Raw genomic sequence first — 18,385 nt, 5'->3', positions numbered from 1 at the left:
GCTCTCCACATAATCTTCTGTCTTCTTCACAATTCAGCTTTCTTCTTCTTCAGCTTTCTTTCAATTCAAGTTTTTTATTCTACAGAGATTAACACTAATCTCTGTGTTAATATCATCCTTCTTATTGCTGCCTCCTCTTATTTGATCATACCAATGACACAGCGAAGCTATGTATGCTGAGTCACACAGGCAGGTGAGATGAAGTCCCATACATGGCATAAAATCAAAGTTCAGAAAGATTTTTGTGACGTGCTGCAGAGCAAACTTTTTCCCCAGCTGTTTGACCTCATCTTATCCTTAATGTCCTCTTGAGCCTGTTTCAGCGGAGTCTTCATCAGATAGACTATCCTCCTGAAACCTTCCTCTAGTCCCATCCCGGTGGTGGCTGAACAGGGCTGGATGAACCAGGCTCTGCCCTCACACACTCTTCTCAAATCCAGCTTCACACAAAGAGCATCTGGGCTCAGAGCTTCTGGAAGGTCCTGTTTGTTGGCGAGGACCACAAGAGGAACTTCTCTGAGACTCTCGTTCCTCAGGACCTTGGAGGTGGAGAACGAGTTTTAAATGTATTATATATATAATTAAGAGTTAATTATGCTTAAAAATACACACGTATTATTCAAGTGTTGTATCATTAAATATGATTACAAATATTCTACTATGTTATCAGTCATTCATAAATGTTCAAACACAATCACTGAGGCTCCATAGGAGAAGTGTTGATAAATACATTGAGTCCACACCTATCCAAGTTATTTTTAGCTGTAATGAAGGGTATAAGCTTATGTGTAACTGTAAAATCACACATAGTGAACATGAAAGTGAAGCAGTAATAGCCAAAACAACCTTTTTAAATTGAGGGACATACTAAATTGGACTTTCAGAAGTCACGTGTTCTTGTTACATAGAAATATTGCTGTTATAATAAATAATAATTTGATTTAATTACCTGATGTAGTTCCCCTCGTGCCTCGTCTAGCCGCTTCTGATCCCAGCTGTCCACCACAAACATCAGTCCGGCTGTATCAGCATAGTAATGCCTCCAGTAGGGCCTCATCCTCTTCTGGCCCCCCACGTCCCACACCGTCAGGCTTGGGCTGCTTCTGTCTGTGTCCAGCATCTCCACGTTGAAGCCCACAGTTGGCACGGTCACCACGCTCTCATTGTACTTCAGTTTGTAGAGCAGGGTGGTCTTTCCTGATCCGTCAAGACCTAGAATCAAGACCTGTGCTTGTTTCTTAGACTTGGATCCGCGCACGCCCATGTCCTCAAAGTGCAGCTTGTGTCTATATCAAATTTGGGATGAGTTCCTGTGTGTGTGTGTATGTGTGTCTGGTTTCTTATGGAGGCATGCTGCTAACAGTAGGGGGTGGGGGGATAGATCCCTTAAGTATAGAGGAGGAGGTATCGTTTAGAGTTTGGATGGGACTGATACCATTTTGGAGGTGGGGAGACCCAAGGAGAGAATATTTGCACCAGGGCCAAATGTTATGTTACTGTCGTGGTGAAAGTTGTAAAATCATGTTAACATAGTGTTATTTTCATTATTTCATTATCAGTTTAGCTGCTTTGTTGTTCATCTTAGCCTGAAAGTAACCTAACCTGTAGATGCACACATTGAGCTGTTACTCCACAGCTGCTGTAGTAAGTACCACTGCATGCGTGACACTGCTTGAAGCACGTTTTTATTTTAAGAGTGGAAACAGAATTAGATATATTAGGATGAAACAACAGAAGAAAATAGAAACATGCATAGTGTATGGAAAGACTACCAGTATAAAGAAACAGCATGGTCAGAATGCTTTTGTAGAGCAGGGTGGCCTTTCCTGATCATGCTTGACCTAAATCAGAACCTGTGCTTGTTTCTTAGACTTGGATCCTGTCATACTCAAGTCCTAAAAGAGCAGTTTGTGTCTGTATGTTAAAATGGCAGCTCATCACTCGTCCTTCTTCTGAGTGTGTGTCTGGTTTCATAGGGAAACCGACTGCAATCAGTAGGGGCTGGTGGATGAATCCCCCAAGTATCGACATGATGATCCTCCAAGGTGTTGTTTTTGAGTGTGAATGGGACTGATACCAAAAGCCCCCGACACCCCTACAGATTCTCAGTGCTGGGGAAGCTACTTTGAGAGCTTAGCTTAGCAAGCTACCATACACCGGCATGAATGGAACATTTACGATGATACGATGACAAATGAGCAGAGAATAGCAAATAACAGCACATTGACTTCTACATATAAATGTGTGTTATGTTATTGACATAATGAGAGACAACACTGGCTGTGTCTTTCCAAATAACAAATCAAGTTTCATGTTGCAATATTAAAATTAATACAAATGAATGCATACAAAGTTGTACAATTGGAAATCAAAGTTTCTTTGCGTCACACAAATACAGTAGACCAGGTGCTGTTTGACATTTGAAATGTTTCCACTTGCAACACTGGTTTCTTAAAACCATTCAAGATCCAAGAATCCTTTCACCGTCCAAAGACACTTTGTCTTCTTCATAATTTAGCAAAAGCTCTTTCTTCTACAGAGATTAACACTAATCTCTGTGTTAATATCATCCTTCTTATTGCTGCCTCCTCTTATTTGATCATACCGATGACACAGTGAAGCTGTGAAGCAGTCGGTGAGAAGGAGTCCCACACATGGCATAAAATCAAAGTTCAGGAAAGATTTTCAGCCATCCTCTGCTGAAGAGCAAGATTGTTTCACTGCTGTGACACTAAAGCACTGTGACCTCATCTTATCCTTAATGTCCTCTTGAGTCTGTTTCAGCGGAGTCTTCATCAGATAGACTATCCTCCTGAAACCTTCCTCTAGTCCCATCCCGGTGGTGGCTGAACAGGGCTGGATGAACCAGGCTCTGCCCTCACACACTCTTCTCAAATCCAGCTTCACACAAAGAGCATCTGGGCTCAGAGCTTCTGGAAGGTCCTGTTTGTTGGCGAGGACCACAAGAGGAACTTCTTTGAGACTCTCGTTCCTCAGGACCTTGGAGGTGAAGAAAAACCAAGTTAAGAAGAGAAACTTTAATTACCACAATGTAAAAATGCTGATGACATGGAGAAAAAACGTCTGTACTCTCCTGTGCAATGTCTCTAAAATGATCATTTCCCAGTTTTGACATTGGTTTTCCATTGAGCCCACCTTTAATGGGAAAGGTAAATATTTCTCATGTGGCACAAAGGTTATCTGTGGAAACTGGTGTTTCAGTGACCAGACTCTGTGAGGGACATTGCAGGAAGCCAAGCTCTACTGATTCACAAACCACACAAAAGTGCCAGTTAACACTTTGCCATAGATGAGTTGAAGACAGGAGAGGCCTGTTCAGGTCTACTACAGTGTCTGCATAGTGCCAGCTGTGAAACATGAAGGAGTGAGTGTGATGTTCTGGGGTTGCATGAATGTGCAAAGTGCATTGGAGATGGCGTGTTTAGATGGACGGATTTGAGTATATACACTATGCCAACATTTAAGTGCCACTCCTATTAATAATAATTTGATTTAATTACCCGATGTAGCTCCCTGCGTGCCTCGTCTAGCCGCTTCTGATCCCAGCTGTCCACCACAAACATCAGTCCGGCTGTATCAGCATAGTAATGCCTCCAGTAGGGCCTCATCCTCTTCTGGCCCCCCACGTCCCACACCGTCAGGCTTGGGCTGCTCCTGTCTGTGTCCATCATCTCTATGTTAAAGCCCACAGTTGGCACGGTCACCACGCTCTCGTTGTACTTCAGTTTGTAGAGCAGGGTGGTCTTTCCTGATCCGTCAAGACCTAAAATCAAGACCTGTGCTTGTTTCTTAGACTTGGATCCGCGCAGGCCCATGTCCTCAAAGTGCAGCTTGTGTCTATATCCTGTGTAAGGTTATAAACTAAACACTCTCCCTATCTGTCTATCTGCAGGCTCAATGTGTCTGGTCTCTTATGGAGACTGTCGGCAATCAGTGCACTTTATGTACACACAAGAGGAATGAGCCCTCCCTTCTGTTGTGATTCCTTCAGTCCTTTGCGTAGCTTTCAGTAAAGCTATTTATATCTGAAGTGACCATGCAACTAAGTGGGGAGAAATGTTCTCTGGTTACCACAGTGCAGTTAGTGGAGTCACATCACACCTGCTCCCAGACCATCATACACACAAGCAACCAGGAAGCCCATCTATGGTTTTAATGGGAAGGTTGTGTTTCTTCAAGATGGATGTCCAGTGACATCAAAAGCGAATTTGGTGGCCTTGACTGATGGATAAATGTAGTTTATCTTTAGACCGATCAGTAAGCCGAAGGTGAATTATCCAGAAACCCTAACAAATTAACACATAAAACATCTTTTGTGTTATTGTTGTATAGCACTCCAACACTATTGCACTAAGGTAGGGCTACAAAATCCAATTTAAAACATAGAAACTATTTTCCGAACTATGAATAAATGAAAATATGAATGTTGCAGCCACCAAACTCTAAATGTCCTTATACTTAGAAAACATAATTAAGTTGGTCAATGAAACACTTTTCTTTGTGCTTTTATCAGATAAATAAAGGTTGAAGCAAATAAACATATCACAGATTTGAGTTTTTGTTACCATTTTTGAAATGGCCCAACAACAATACATCTATAGTTACAATGTATCTTTAAATACAATGGTGTTTAAATCTAATTCCTCATTCTGGCCGAGGTCTGATTCAATAGTTTCACATAATTAAATCTTTATCTAATTAAAATTAATTAAACTTTGTTAAAGAATTATGTCAGCAGAAAACATTTTCAGTGTAGTCCAGACCTGACATAGCAGGACTGATTTAATGGTTCCAATCACCCAGCAGGTGGTACGGACAGACAGACAGAAGTCAAGGATTTACATGTTGCACTGCTGCTTTTTTTTTTTTTTTTTTTTTTTTTAAATAAGAAAACTAATCTATGACAGTGCCCTTTTTGGCCAAATAGCAAACTCTCATAATATAATGTTGATGTTTTGATTGTCTTGATATGTATTTAGAGGAAAAACCACACAGGAAAGGATATCATGAGCTCTCATTTTAATGTTACCTTTTTGATTTACATCTTAAAATGTATTTATTTTTTTTTTTTACAGTTTATTAAAGTCAACAAAAACAAGTACAAATGCCACATAAACATTCGGTAATGTACATTATTAAAATGAAAAAGCACAAACAAACAGCATCATCTGGTAAATATATATATATATATGTCTCTGAAGTTAAACAATCCAGGAACAGGCGCATTGCTTTCTTGATGGCTGTATAAACAGTGGAGGGGAGGACTAACATGAGGACAGTATGTACATTCATCCTGGAGACATTCTTTCAACAATGCTATTGTACATGTGAGTTAACAAGGTTTGTAACTGCCGTACGATCGACTGCATTTCATTTAAAAACTAACAAGTAGTTTTGGCAGCAGACTTCATAACAGGAATTGAACAGCTTAAAAAAAAAAGTAAGGCAACAATAATGAGTTTCATTCAAAGGCTTGTTACATTTTGAGTTATGGTTCTGGGAAATAGAGATCAGAAATTAACAGACTGGACCAGGTAGTAATGCAGGAAAGTTAACAGTAAATTGTCATTTACAGTATATTGAAGTATATTTCTGTCTGATGTAGATTGTAGTAAATGATAATGTAAGAAATGTCAGACAACGGAATAGCATGTCAATGAAGGCAAGTTTATTTAAAAGGGTTTCAAATCGAACATGACAAGTTCTATTCTTATTACCAAATTTAGATGAACTATTACGTTGTTATGTAAAATGTGATATCTAATGGACTGTTTTTACAATGTTTAAATAAATTAACAATTACCAGTTAGAGTCGTGTCATATTAATAAAATGTCTCTACTTTCTGAAAATGCATTACTTTAAAAAGGACATTTCATTACAAAATCATCCAACATTTATTACATCATCAGTAGTTACAGGTGTCCTAGTGAGTTGGGGCCGAACAGAAAAGTAGAACAAATCCAACCAGAGTCTCAGCTTTAAAAGTTGTGAAAGCTCATCAAGACAAACACAAAACTCTATTGGCACAAAAACTAACAGCGATTATTGACAACGCACTGACAAATTCAACAATTAAACTTATCAAATGGGGCAAACTATGTGAGAACTAAGACTATGTGATCGGTTGTATTGCTGTACAATATGATTGGTGATATATGGAAAAGCAGTGGCTAAAGGGAATAAATTCATGTTAGCGATTTGCACTAGTGACGTGTTAGACCCAGAAAGAAAGAAGAAAAAAGGTTATCTGCCAACATGTTAAACGACAAAGTTGTCAGTGCAGTCACTTGGTAGTCGTCAATACAATCATACAATGTGGAAACACAGAGTTAGGGAAGTAAAAGTATAAAATTAGTGGTCAGACAGACAGAGTGAAAGACGTCATATTTAAGTGAATCTCCGTGCTGTCATTTGTCACTACTAGCTAGACAATGAACATGTTGTTAATGTGAGACTTGTGTGCAGTTTAATCAAGACATCTGTAACTCCACTCAACTGCTTGCTCACACTCACACACACACACACTCACTCACACACACACACACACAGATGTGTGCGGACTCATTGGTGTCCCCACAGCTGCACAGCTGCTATGTTTACAAAGCTATGTTTATTTGCATAACAGTGACCCAGCTTGTATTACGGTATCTTAAAAAGATATGGCTAAGCCTTAATCAAAGACATGTTCTTACGAGAGTCGAGTTTACAGCAGTACAAGTAAAGGAGGAGGGACAGGATGTGTTTTGATGCACTGGACGACCATCGACTGTAACTATCTGTGATAGAAATTGTCTCTTGCTCAGAGAGTTGTGGGCTTGGGCTTTAAACCTTTAGCTTTAAGCCTATTGTTACTTGTATTCAAACGTAACATACTCTGTGTCGTACACAGGTCGTCTACTGCTCGCTGGTTTTGCCTTTAAATTTGACCACCATGACAGTGATGTTGTCAGGACAACCACGGTAGAAGGACTGGAGGACAATGCTCTTGGCACCGAAGTGAGGCTCATCCAGTCGTTCCCTGATGAAGCGCACCGCCTCCTCGTTGCTGAAGGTGTCCCACAGGCCATCGGACGCCAGGATCATGAACTCCGGCTGCAGCTTGTTCAGGTCGAAGGACATGATGTCGGGATCAGGAATGACCACGTTGAGGTTCTTCAGAGGGTAATCGCCCAGAGAACGCGACATGGCCAAGATGCCCTGGACACGCCATGAGCCATTGAAACTTATGAAACCACCTGAGGAGGAAGTCAGAGGGTAAAACCATTGGAAATGAGGGTGGGGGATGCAAAAAAGTCAAGTCACATCTGTACAGCTGAGTGTCCTCTATGGTTTCAACTGATTTGTGAGCAGGGGATTATATAGGAAATGTTAATAGTAGGTCAGGATGCCTTCCGAGATCCCAATAAGTGAGACTATTTCTTCTTCTGAAGTTGAACGTTCAGGCTACTACAGGCTATAAAATATTGGCACCTGTCAAAACACACATCATAGCTTTGTGTGGATGTGGCCATGCTAACCCTGGTCCACCACAACATTACCACCAGGCGGTGCTAATGTTGTGGCCAATCAGTGTAGCTGTCCTCACACAATAATAAATCAAATAATTACTTATTTAAAATTAACTTTCAGCATTTCAGCGTTTCTAGTCCTGTAAACTATCGGCACTGTGTTTATTCTATGTACAACTCTGTACTTCTAAGTCTAATCACGAGGAGTCAAAGCACAAACACCTGAGATAATACCTGATATTATACCAACAATGTTTCTGAACATTCAAATGTAATGAATGTAAATCAGTATTAAAAGTTTAGCTTCCTCACACATGTAACATGAATATGAAGAAAACAGTGAGTATGCCAACTAAATCTGTGAAAAAGTTTAGTGTTTTTCCAGTACCCATTCAGACCATTAGATGGAGATGGTGGGCTATTATACTGACTAATCTGGCAACCTGCCATGAAACTCTCCACAGCATAGAGTGAGTACGCAGATAGAGTAGGAGGGTGAGTTATGCCTCCAAATACACCTTAAATAATGTGCTCTGTCTGGCTGCATTTGATAACATGCTGCTTTAGAAACAGACGGTGTTATCAGTCACTGGGTTTTGATGTCAGCCTCAGCATGCGAATGCACACACACATGCGCGCGCGCGCGCGCGCACACACACACACACACACACACACACACACACACACACACAGACACACACACACACACACAGACACACACACACACACACAGACACACACACACACACACACAGACACACACACACACACACACTTCACAAGTGAAAAAATGTTGGATAACGTTGCTCAGCTTTGATCATAGGAATACTTATTTGACGCTTTATGACAACAATCTGAGTCTTGATGTTCCCTCAAGTTTTCAGCCTTGTTCGCCTGCTCACAAGCTGTAGAAAAGTCTGTTGGCCTGGACTGCAGCAGTTTTCTCACCAGCTTTCTTGATCCTCTTGCGCTCTTTGAGCTGGTAAGGCTTGTGGTCGTGCGACAGAGGAATGGCATTGCCGTCTTTATCGCAGAGAACTCCGCGCGAGTCTCCAACGTTGGCGACCGTCAGCTCCTTATCGGACAGGAGGGCCACCAGACACGTAGTTCCTGAAACAGAAAGCGAAGAGAGGAAGACGATAATCATAATTGGATCAGATCCTACATGTGTAATTTCTTCCAGGATTTCTGTAGTACATTTTCTGCTCAATGAATTGAGAAAAAGTTTGTGGACGAATGTAAAAAATGTGGAATCCATTAAATAGTTGTAGAGATATTTGAATGTGGGTCAGCTGTGAGCCAGACCTAGCCGTCCAGAGACCAAAGGTAAAAAAAAATAAAAAAAATCTAGTGTTGCCATGACACAGTTCTGCTTAACAATAATAATAGCAATAGTGTGATCTAAGGAGAAAGACATTTTTACAATGGACGACCTGAGTGAAGACACATTATGCTTCCAATGCACACACATCCCTCCTGCACCAACAGTGAATTACACGAAGCCATGTGCAAACAGCAAAAAACTCTTTGAAGTGAATTCTCTTTCTTGTATCCCTCCTTGAAACGCCTTCTTTTCTTCTCCTTCTCCTTCCTCCCTTTGTTTAGCCGCTCAGCCAGGCAGAGCGCAGTCCAGACTCTGAGCAGAGTCCGGACTCAGTTCAGAGGCTCATTGTGCAAGATCCAAAGTCCTGTAGAGAAAGAACAGATCTGCCTGGTCGGCCATCTGTTCACACAGAGAAAAGACAAAACTGGAGAGAGAGAGAGAGAGAGAAAGACAAGGGACACAAGTAAGAAGGGGTGGGGGGGGGGGGTCCTACTGGCCTGGACCACCCGGACAGATAAGAGAGGCTGGGCAGGGATGGGATGGAGGCATGAAATTGGGACATACAGCAGAAACACTAAAACCAAGCTTTTGTAAATGCAACCTTAAAAATGCAGACCTACTAACTTTTGAAACTCTCCTTTAAAGTTCCACATCTCTGTGCAATGTTGACTGACTGACAGCTTATGTATCAGGTGTTTGTTGAGCTCAGTGAAATAAACCTGCCCCATGGCACAGACCTCAGTTCAGTCAATCACAGTGGATATGTGAGGAATTGAATGGGAGAGAGTGTTAACACAGGCAGTGGTGGATGCAGATGAAATAAAGAGCAAGCATACAAGGAGGGGTGGAGAGCTAGAGGAGGAGAAGGAACTGATTTCTTATCGGTGGGACAATGATTTTATTATTCCCATTTATAGCTTATGGTGAAAGAAATGATAAACACAAAATTAGACAAACAAGGAGACAGAAAATAACCATGAGAAACATCATCAGCTGGAAGCAAGGCTAAGATAAAGGAAGTGAATACTGATGCCACCTAACTGTAAGCGACATACTAAAGCTTTTGCACAACTTGTTTAAAAATCCATTTCCATTTGTTTCATCATTTCATGCATCCCTGCTGTTCGTGCCTATAGCTGCTGCTGCACTGTGCCACACTGTCCAGCTAATTATCCTTATCTAGCTCTCTTGGTAATAGAGATAATGGACTGAGGAGCCTTGTTAGCACACCCTTCCTCAATTAGCCCAGCCATGCCAAGCACATGTTCAGCATTTTCTATTAAAACGGCAACATGGTCTGAATACACCCTGTGCTTATGCTAATAATTGGCTTAGCTTGACAACACCACAGCAAGATTTATAGTACACCTCAGGCCCAGTTAGTCTCCCACTCCATGTTCTGTCATAACGCTGATTCACTCTCTCAAAGTCAGGACAGTGCTCTCAGTAATTATGGTATATAATTGTAGAGTATAAGTGTCCATATAGCACCAATCTAAACCCCATGGGTTCCCTAACTGAGCTGCTTGGCATTTAGGTGAACAATGTGAGGACCGGACTGTCACCACCCTGCTCATCCCAGCTCGTTGTCTGCTTCAAAGCATTTCTGAGAAACACCACCTGCTTATTAGTCCACCCACAATGTTGATTTTTGTTCTGCATAAATGCTCCCATCCTCCCTGGACTTGCGCTCTTAACATTTACAGTGATACTATCTTTAGCATGTGCATAATTTTGAAGCACTTTATAAAGTCTGTGCATCTATTTTTTTTCTGCATACTGTATCACTATTATGCTTTAGACAATCTTTGCTTTCTATAATATATAGTTTTTTCCCCCTATTCATTCCTTCCTATCAAAAAAAAAAAAAAAAAAAAAAAAAAAAAAAAAAAAAAAAAAACACAACACGAAGGGCAAGCCTCAGCCGTTTTGCCCTAAATGAGATTTGCTTCCTGTTTACACATCCACACAACCAAGTAGGTGGAGAAAAACCTTGCAGTGCAGCGCAGTGAGTCTTTTTTAGCAACTTTAAATACACAAATCCAAAATGAAACAGGGTTTTTTATGTGGAGGTCACACAGTTAGGGCACTTTTAAATCCAACACCAAAATTGTAAGATCTGACACTAGAGATAATTTAGTGCTATCACCATCTTCATGTTTTTTTTGTCAGCTATTTAATGGCCCTTTAGTCATGCAGAGACAGGAACTGCTTTACAAAGGGTCCTCAGTGAGGTCGGAAACTCAGGCATTGGAAATGTAATAGTCACCTGCCAAAAGCCCTACAATCAAGAATTGTTTTATTATAATCACATTTTAAAGCTTGTTAAACATGCCACAAAATATGTTTTATATGCTTTATTCCAGGAAACAAATGTTAAACAGGCTGTAAACCTACAGATAGAAAGGTCTTGCCAACAGCTTATGGCTGCAGGGCACTGTTATTGTAAAGCAACACCCAGAATACAGTGTGTCCTGATCTGATGCTAGATTCAGTTTCAGTAGGATCAGAAACAACACTTTCTGATCTTTTTATTGTACAGCTATACACCCACATCCTTTATTTGACAGCTGGGTACACCAGCTGTCTAAAAATGCTTCACTGGAACCTATTCTTTAACCACAGAGCAACACGAACAAATAAACAACAGATCAGTTTTAGTTTAAGAAAATCTACTCAAGGAAAAAAAAAGTCAATAAATCACTGATTCAGCATCACAGAATTAGAATATTGAGTTTTTTTTCTTCTTTTGACTACTTGGTCAATTCACAAGACTTTAGATCTGATAACTGCTGTCAAATTAATGGGGTAAAAGACAAAATATATTAGAATAAAGGAAAGAAGACCAGAAAGAAAAGTCTGATCCCAGTTTGTCTACAGAACTGGGGTTGTAAGAGAAATGCTGGAGGAAGAAACTGACTTTGAGCATACTCCTGCAAACATACTCGGAGTGAGCAAACATTTAGTTAAGAGGAGATGGAATGTACTGTATGGTGCTTATTAAAAGTAGCCAGACACTTCACAGAGAAAAAACAAAGATTAGAAACATTGGAGCTACAAATGACAGAAAACAAATGACAGTTTAAAAAAGCAAAAAACACTAGTACATAACGTAAGTAAATGAACAGAATATATAAATAAGTACTGTAATTTCTAGGTTTGTAGCAGTTCATCCTTTTGCCAGTTTGATATTGAAATGATGCCATTTTAATACAGTGAGGGCTTAGTCTCTATGCACAAACCACTTAATAAAGCAGTGAAAATCTTCAGTATGTAGAATTCATGATTTTCAATTTGTTTGATTTTTCACCTTTCAAAAATGAATGAAGGTGGAAAAAAAGTTCTTGCCCAAAAATAGCAAGAACTTCCTCTAATCTCAAAAATGTCCTAACCTTAACCGTTCTAAGCTTTTGTAAGACATACCTCTTTATGCAAGATAACACGGACAAAATATCAGCATGGTCTCTGCTTTGCTACTTGCAAACATAACTATCCATTATTTGGCTACCGGACACTTGTGTGTGCTTGTGTTGGTGCAGACGTGCAGACTCAAAGGCATGTTACACAGCTACATAAAGGTAAGCACGCCGCATTAAGGAGACTGTTTCCATAACAGTCTCTAAGCTCCTGGGCATTCCATCAAAGTCCTATGTCTCCTATCTTTCTAGCTTTTGTTTGCTGATCAACAACAGAGGGATGAAGGAACAGCAGGATAAATCTGATACGCTGTTGTTCCAAGGACTCTATTGAGAAAGTATCTATATTCCTCCACTCTTTCTCTTTCTTTCCTGCAAGCTCAATTTAGACCTCAATTGCTAAGGAAAGCAAAGAGCTGTACATCCTAAATGACGTGATTGTTGAATCCGATGCAGGGACAACAATTACCTGAGCACAAGATGCCTCCTGAGACGCTGACTAGAAAGCTAGGACAAATACTGCAGCAGATTCCATCCCTGACTGTCTCATGCAGTGAACTAGACAACCCAGCAGTCTATTCATTATAACGGAGATTGAGTGTAAGTTTTTCTATAAGATATGAGCTCAGTGCCAGTCCTTGTTGTTGTGTTGTCCGAAAAAAAAAGATGACAGAAATCTAGATGGATAACAAAAAGATAAAAAAAAAAAAAAAGGTGGGGCCGATGTGAGAATCTCTGGAGCAACAGGTCATGGAGTTTAAAAATAGAAATGGAGGAATCAGCAACATCGATCAGAAAACTGATGTTTATCTGCAACTGGGGAAGCGGCGACAGAGGAGAGGATAAGGATAAACGAGGATAAAGAGGTCGGTGGCAGGTGAGCACAACAAAAGGTAACTGCTGCATATCAACCCTTTCTAAGACTTAACAATCAGCTGACGTCGTCAGGCTTGACGCTCCAGCTCTGAAGATTTTAATTCTCCTCCTTCACAACAAAAAGTGTATCACGTTGAGAACTGTTGCTCTAATGCGGCTGTGAGGTCTTCTGGCCCATTCATATCGACGACCCCCTCACTGACTAACACTGTGAGTCATATGTCAGCTTTTCATTTCGGCTACAAACTGGTCAGACGTCTGCTCTAATTATAAGCTTCTCTTTCAATTTGTCTCTTCTCGTATGGAGAATTCCTGTGTAAAGTAGGAACTTTTTGCAGTTAAGTGATCGTTTTTGCTAGCTGTGATAACAATGAACTTGCCAAAGTAATTAGTGAGATCTGGGAACTCAGATGGGGCAAGAGACCGAAGCAGTCAAACGAGAAGACAAACTGAAAGTTGACACATTATCTAAAACACTTCACTTTAAAAGTACTGTTGATCTGGCAGTTAGGATGTCAACAATGAACCATTAACTTTTGTTGCATAAACAGTGTCCTCTCCCATAATTTCTACTGTAAACTCTCTAATGCAGGCAATGACTGTACGCCCCCAGATACTCGAAACAAACAAACAAAAATAGCAGAAGTTGGTGAAGTATGAACTAGATGTGTAACGTTTTTACCATCTGAAAGTAGGAACCTTAGGTTATATGAAACAAGAATTTCCCCTTTAGTGTATGACAGGGCTTGATATCTCCTTAGTGATAAGTTACTCCATAAACCTCTCTGCATGAGAAGAATACGCATATGTGAGCCATGCCTGGCCAAAATAAGCTTTCAGAGGACCTACAATCAAGAATTGTTGATTTACATAAAGCTGGAAAGGGTTACAAAGTGTTTTAAAGACATCAGAAATTTGTCAGTCTACAGTTAGACAAACAATCTACATATAGAGACACTTTGGGACTGTGGCTACTTTACCAAGGAGTGGTGGGGTGAGCAAATGATATTTGTTGTTGACTTGATGATGAAGATCAGATCATGTTTTAAGACAAATCAATGCAGAAAAACACATTTGAAAAGGTTCCCATACCTTTCTTGCCACTGTATGCCTACTCTCTTTTTATACATTTTCTCCCTGTTGTACAGATGAACATAAGTTCATTACTCCCCTTAGTGTTACTGCCTCTCTGATGTCTACAGAACCTACTGTTAACATACCCTTGCCGTAATCTTAAAAACAAAGATGTGATAGAATCTAGAACAAAGTCAAACATGCTTGAGAAAAAGCCCATCTGTTCTCCTGTGGGACTATTTGGTCTGTGCCTTCTTTCCCCCTAAGATTTTGCCTCTTTGCCCTCTCTCATCACCCTGTGTTTTGGTTCATGCAGATCAGGTGTTTTCATCACTCTTTGTATCTATGTTATGATCCTCCTCACTCCTCACTTTGAATGTGCCACTGTGTTTGTCCCTTTCCCGTTTTTCCCTTACCCTCGCTCTGGACAGGCCTCCCGTTTCTCTGTACTGTACAGCTCCCACCAGCCAAATGTCCTCCTCCCAGACACGCATCCTTCCCTATGACCCTTCTCCTTCCTCTTTCAATCCATCACTTTCTCTCTCTTGCGTCACCCCTCCATGCCTGCCTCCCTCCAGAGATAATTACTACAAGCCTTGTGAAGATCAGCTTGTATTTAAACAGCTGAATAAGCAAGGCCCAGGGCTGCTGACAGTCACTATTCAACAACAGTCAAGTGAAACAGTGGAGTAGAAAATAATAGTTTGCATGCAGCATTACAGGAGACGTTCTGAAACACTGCCACAAACAAACTAGGGCTTTCCTATTGTGTCTCCAGTAATATTACTTGCACACATTTAGATCATTACTAAATACTGAACCAGTGTAACATCTAGATGAACAAAGCCATTACAGGAAACGACCATGCATGCCAAAATATCCATTCATTTTCACATAGATGCAAAACATTATTTATGTAGTTCTGTATGCACGTTTTGACAGTTTCATTGTACTTTCCCTGCTGTTGAGGTGTTTTAATTGACAAATAAACACAAACCTGCTTCGTTGTATGTGGCAGACAGCTTGTCCAGCATTTCTCTGTCCAGAGTCAGGATCTGCTGCTCCAGGATGGAAGGATAGGAGTGGCCACCCCGCTCCCTTTTTTCGTCTTTCTCCTTGTCTTTTTCTCTATCTCGCTCTTTCTCCCGTTCATAGGCCAGTAGTTGCTGGCGGAGAGCCTCTGGCAGGTGGGCCTTGGCAAAGTCAGCAGCAGCCTGATAATGGAGAGCAGAGGGACACTGAAGAATTAGATGACTCTAGATACATAAAAATGAGTCTGGTGAAAAACACCATTAGCAGCACTTTTGCTACTAACCCAATATATTCTCACACATCCCACGTTATAGGGATGTGTTTTATTTTTAAATGGATCATGTTCAAGCAGTGGCATTATTTGTCTATGTCCTGGTTGCCAAAGGGACAAGACCAAAGAGACAGTGAGCAGGTCTAAAAAGGGGTTAATCTCCTTTGGGAGCCACTAAGGACAGAGTAGACCTAAAATGTCAATTAAAATACAGTTTCTTGGAGATAGAAAAGCTAGCTATTAGCCTAGCTTAGCACAAACACCAGAACTAATGGGAGAAAAGATAAACTGGTTCTGTCTGAAGTTAAAAACCCAGCACTTTTAAAACTCACAAATTCCCTAGTCGTTTGTTTAATTAGTACAAAACCAAGAATACAAAAATGACAAGTTCTGGTCTTCCTTGAGTTACGTACTGGAACTATTTTTTGGATGGGCCAATGACTCCCTGGAGCCTTAAGGTTGAAATACTCCCTTTTTTCCACAAAATGTCCTTTATGTTTGTCTATTTCTGATACAGAATATGGTAATGTAGTGCCAGTTTACTTTAAAGAAATGTGACGTTTTATATGCATTAAAATATGCACACACTGCTTGTGACAGACACAATACTACAGTGGCAGTAGCCTGCTTGTCCTTTCTGCCTTGCTGAAGCAGATAAACAGAAATAAAGAAAGAATATGTGCATCGCTAGTCAAATACACACAAGCATCCTGCTGTGGGACAGAGCTGAGTTAGGGAAACTGTATCTTCAGCCCTATCCATTTTTAGGTGAGCGAACCTTTTTTCTCACATTCCCACCGTCTATTCAGAGCAAATAACACCTCACTGTCCTGGCTCAGTGCCACGCAGGGAGGACGAGCCCTGACAAGGTCATGAGGTTCAAAAAGTTCCAAGTACAAATGTCAGATAAGGTTCTGCTGACATGTTACGGATCTGCAGCATCTCATATTAACTAAGCTCATATTTCATTTATGTTTTTTACTGATACAGTGGAAAATTCAATTCAGACACAGTTAATAAAAAGCAGTGGACTAGAAAAACACTATGAGATGTTCAAGGCTGCAGGAGAGGGAAAGTTTGCAGGTTCCTGGTGGTATAATGATTTGAGGTCATATGACTAAAACTCATTTATAAACCCTATGTCTCAAGTGCTCATACATTGTCCACATTTAGCTCTCTCCTATACCTCCCTGTCCTCTCTCCAGCTATATCTTATTCTGCTCTGGGAAATTGAGTTCAAGGGCTTTGATAACCCTGCCTCCTCTGCTTCTTCTCCGTTTCTTCTCCTTACACATGAAAACAATTCGTCTACTCCTCCCATGTTAAATCTCGTCAGTATCATTTCCTCTACAGGCTCTGTCACTCTTCCCCTATCTTCTCCATTGACACCAAAACACTCCCAGTGTTTTCCTTACACAGATGTGTATGAGCCCGTCTTTCTTCCTCTCATTTTTCATTTCCCACAGTCCTTTCTCTCTGCCTTCATGGTGATGTTCAGTCAAAAATCATCAAATCTCCTTTCTCTTGCCCTGAAGAGAATCACTAGTAATTCCCCTTCATCCTCCGCAGATGTCATAAACTGAGTTCAAAGGTCAGAAATGGAACAGGACATCTTTTGTCTGCTTGTGTTACACTGTACCAATTAATGAGCAGTTGGTCCTTCACAAAGAACTGGGGTCACAAAACCCTTTTACCAGCCACATTCCTCATAACTATTTGACTGTGCAAGCATGATTATGTACCAATCACTGAGACAGTGTGACTGCATGTGTGTCAAAGCTTGGGGACAGGAGACAGCCTTGACAGAATAGGAAGTGGAGCATAAGTCTTGATTATCTGACCATCTAACTGTCTAGCTAACTAGATCAACACAACGAACACCTGGCATCAGCATCTGCACCAGCTTAGAGGATGAAAGGAGGGAAGAAAGGATGAGGGAGGGATAGCAGGGATGCATGGGGATGAAAACAAGGTGGCAAGGATCAAGGATAGTAATGCAGGGGGGATAAAAATGGAGGATAAGATTAGTAGTTGGCAAAGGAGCACGGTATAGGAAGACTGGAGGAGCTAAACAATTAGCAGAACCAGAATAAGTGTATAAGTGTAAGAGTATCCAGGCTGTCTTTAATGGGCGAGTTATCTTAGCTGGCATAGTGAAGCTTCGAAGCAGTAGGGGTCAAGAACAAAAACTCTCACAGCGGTGTTGACAGCGAAAAATGTTCTGAAACTAAAAGTTTAAGAGTTTTCTATGGGGAAAACATGAAGAAGGGTATGACATCTTCTAATAATCTTTAGAAAGACAGGGTTAAAGGTGAACTGTGCAGTCTTCTTGTAAAACAAACTAGTGGCTAATTTTATATTGATTAATCTAAAAACTCATTTTCATAGTGAAAACCATTGAAGTGAAGTCTACAAATTGCTGATTTTGTCTGGCAAATATTCCAAAACCCAGAAAAAAAACCTGATATCCAACATCCAAATATGAAATTCTTTTGATCATTGGATGCATGATTGGTATCAACCAATAAATTCAGAGCTCATTAAAAATGATTAATAAAACATTTTCCAGTGGAGAAAATGATTATTTTGTCTCCTACTCCTAACACAGGGGAGCTGACTCAGAGTGCAACTGGTCATGGCTGTGCAGAACATCACACTGACCTCCTCTTCACACCAAACATCACTTACAGCACATATGCAAGCATAGGGGTTTGTATGCACAACACACACATACTCCTTCCTATCTAAATAGTTTCACCCACACACTCTCTTCCTTTGCATCATCTCCGCTGTTACCCAAACACTCCTGACTGCTAACTGAGAGACACTGAGATCCACAGTCCAACAAAAATAGTCAAGCCT

At 40.6% G+C, this 18,385-nt stretch overlaps 3 protein-coding genes across 3 annotated transcripts; all 3 read right to left on the bottom strand.

Moving 5' to 3' along the window:
* Nucleotides 1–122: 122 nt before the first annotated feature.
* Nucleotides 123–1,285, bottom strand: LOC113172364 (ADP-ribosylation factor-like protein 14). Its single transcript, XM_026375303.1, has 2 exons — nucleotides 950–1,285; nucleotides 123–539 (listed from the first exon to the last, which is right to left on the bottom strand). The coding sequence occupies exons 1-2, from the start codon at nucleotides 1,262–1,264 to the stop codon at nucleotides 231–233; spliced, it is 624 nt and encodes a 207-aa protein (XP_026231088.1). The 5' UTR covers nucleotides 1,265–1,285; the 3' UTR covers nucleotides 123–230.
* A 1,400-nt stretch (nucleotides 1,286–2,685) lies between these two features.
* Nucleotides 2,686–3,857, bottom strand: LOC113171702 (ADP-ribosylation factor-like protein 14). The gene is made up of 2 exons (XM_026374292.1): nucleotides 3,522–3,857; nucleotides 2,686–3,000 (listed from the first exon to the last, which is right to left on the bottom strand). The coding sequence occupies exons 1-2, from the start codon at nucleotides 3,834–3,836 to the stop codon at nucleotides 2,686–2,688; spliced, it is 630 nt and encodes a 209-aa protein (XP_026230077.1). The 5' UTR covers nucleotides 3,837–3,857.
* A 1,817-nt stretch (nucleotides 3,858–5,674) lies between these two features.
* LOC113171692 (protein phosphatase 1L-like) lies at nucleotides 5,675–16,980 on the bottom strand. The gene is made up of 4 exons (XM_026374266.1): nucleotides 16,939–16,980; nucleotides 15,218–15,434; nucleotides 8,479–8,640; nucleotides 5,675–7,257 (listed from the first exon to the last, which is right to left on the bottom strand). The coding sequence occupies exons 1-4, from the start codon at nucleotides 16,978–16,980 to the stop codon at nucleotides 6,917–6,919; spliced, it is 762 nt and encodes a 253-aa protein (XP_026230051.1). The 3' UTR covers nucleotides 5,675–6,916.
* Nucleotides 16,981–18,385: the final 1,405 nt, after the last annotated feature.

Source organism: Anabas testudineus, chromosome 13 (assembly GCF_900324465.2).
Source record: "Anabas testudineus chromosome 13, fAnaTes1.2, whole genome shotgun sequence".
In the NCBI taxonomy this organism is placed as follows: domain Eukaryota; kingdom Metazoa; phylum Chordata; class Actinopteri; order Anabantiformes; family Anabantidae; genus Anabas; species Anabas testudineus.
The sequence above is the reverse complement of the archived record's forward strand: the minus strand, read 5'-3'. Positions and strand labels throughout refer to the sequence as shown.

Excerpts from the sequence above, each read along its gene's own strand:
- LOC113171692 (XM_026374266.1), bottom strand. The coding sequence starts at position 16,980 with ATGAAAAATGAGAGGAAGAAAGACGGGCTCATACACATCTGT. Across the intron at positions 8,641-15,217 it reads TGCCACATACAACGAAGCAG|GAACTACGTGTCTGGTGGCC; the intron begins GTTTGTGTTTAT and ends TTTCTGTTTCAG. Across the intron at positions 7,258-8,478 it reads CAAGAGGATCAAGAAAGCTG|GTGGTTTCATAAGTTTCAAT; the intron begins GTGAGAAAACTG and ends CTTCCTCCTCAG.
- LOC113171702 (XM_026374292.1), bottom strand. The coding sequence starts at position 3,836 with ATGGGCCTGCGCGGATCCAAGTCTAAGAAACAAGCACAGGTCTTGATT. Across the intron at positions 3,001-3,521 it reads CACGCAGGGAGCTACATCGG|GTCCTGAGGAACGAGAGTCT; the intron begins GTAATTAAATCA and ends TTCACCTCCAAG.
- LOC113172364 (XM_026375303.1), bottom strand. The coding sequence starts at position 1,264 with ATGGGCGTGCGCGGATCCAAGTCTAAGAAACAAGCACAGGTCTTGATT. Across the intron at positions 540-949 it reads CACGAGGGGAACTACATCAG|GTCCTGAGGAACGAGAGTCT; the intron begins GTAATTAAATCA and ends TCCACCTCCAAG.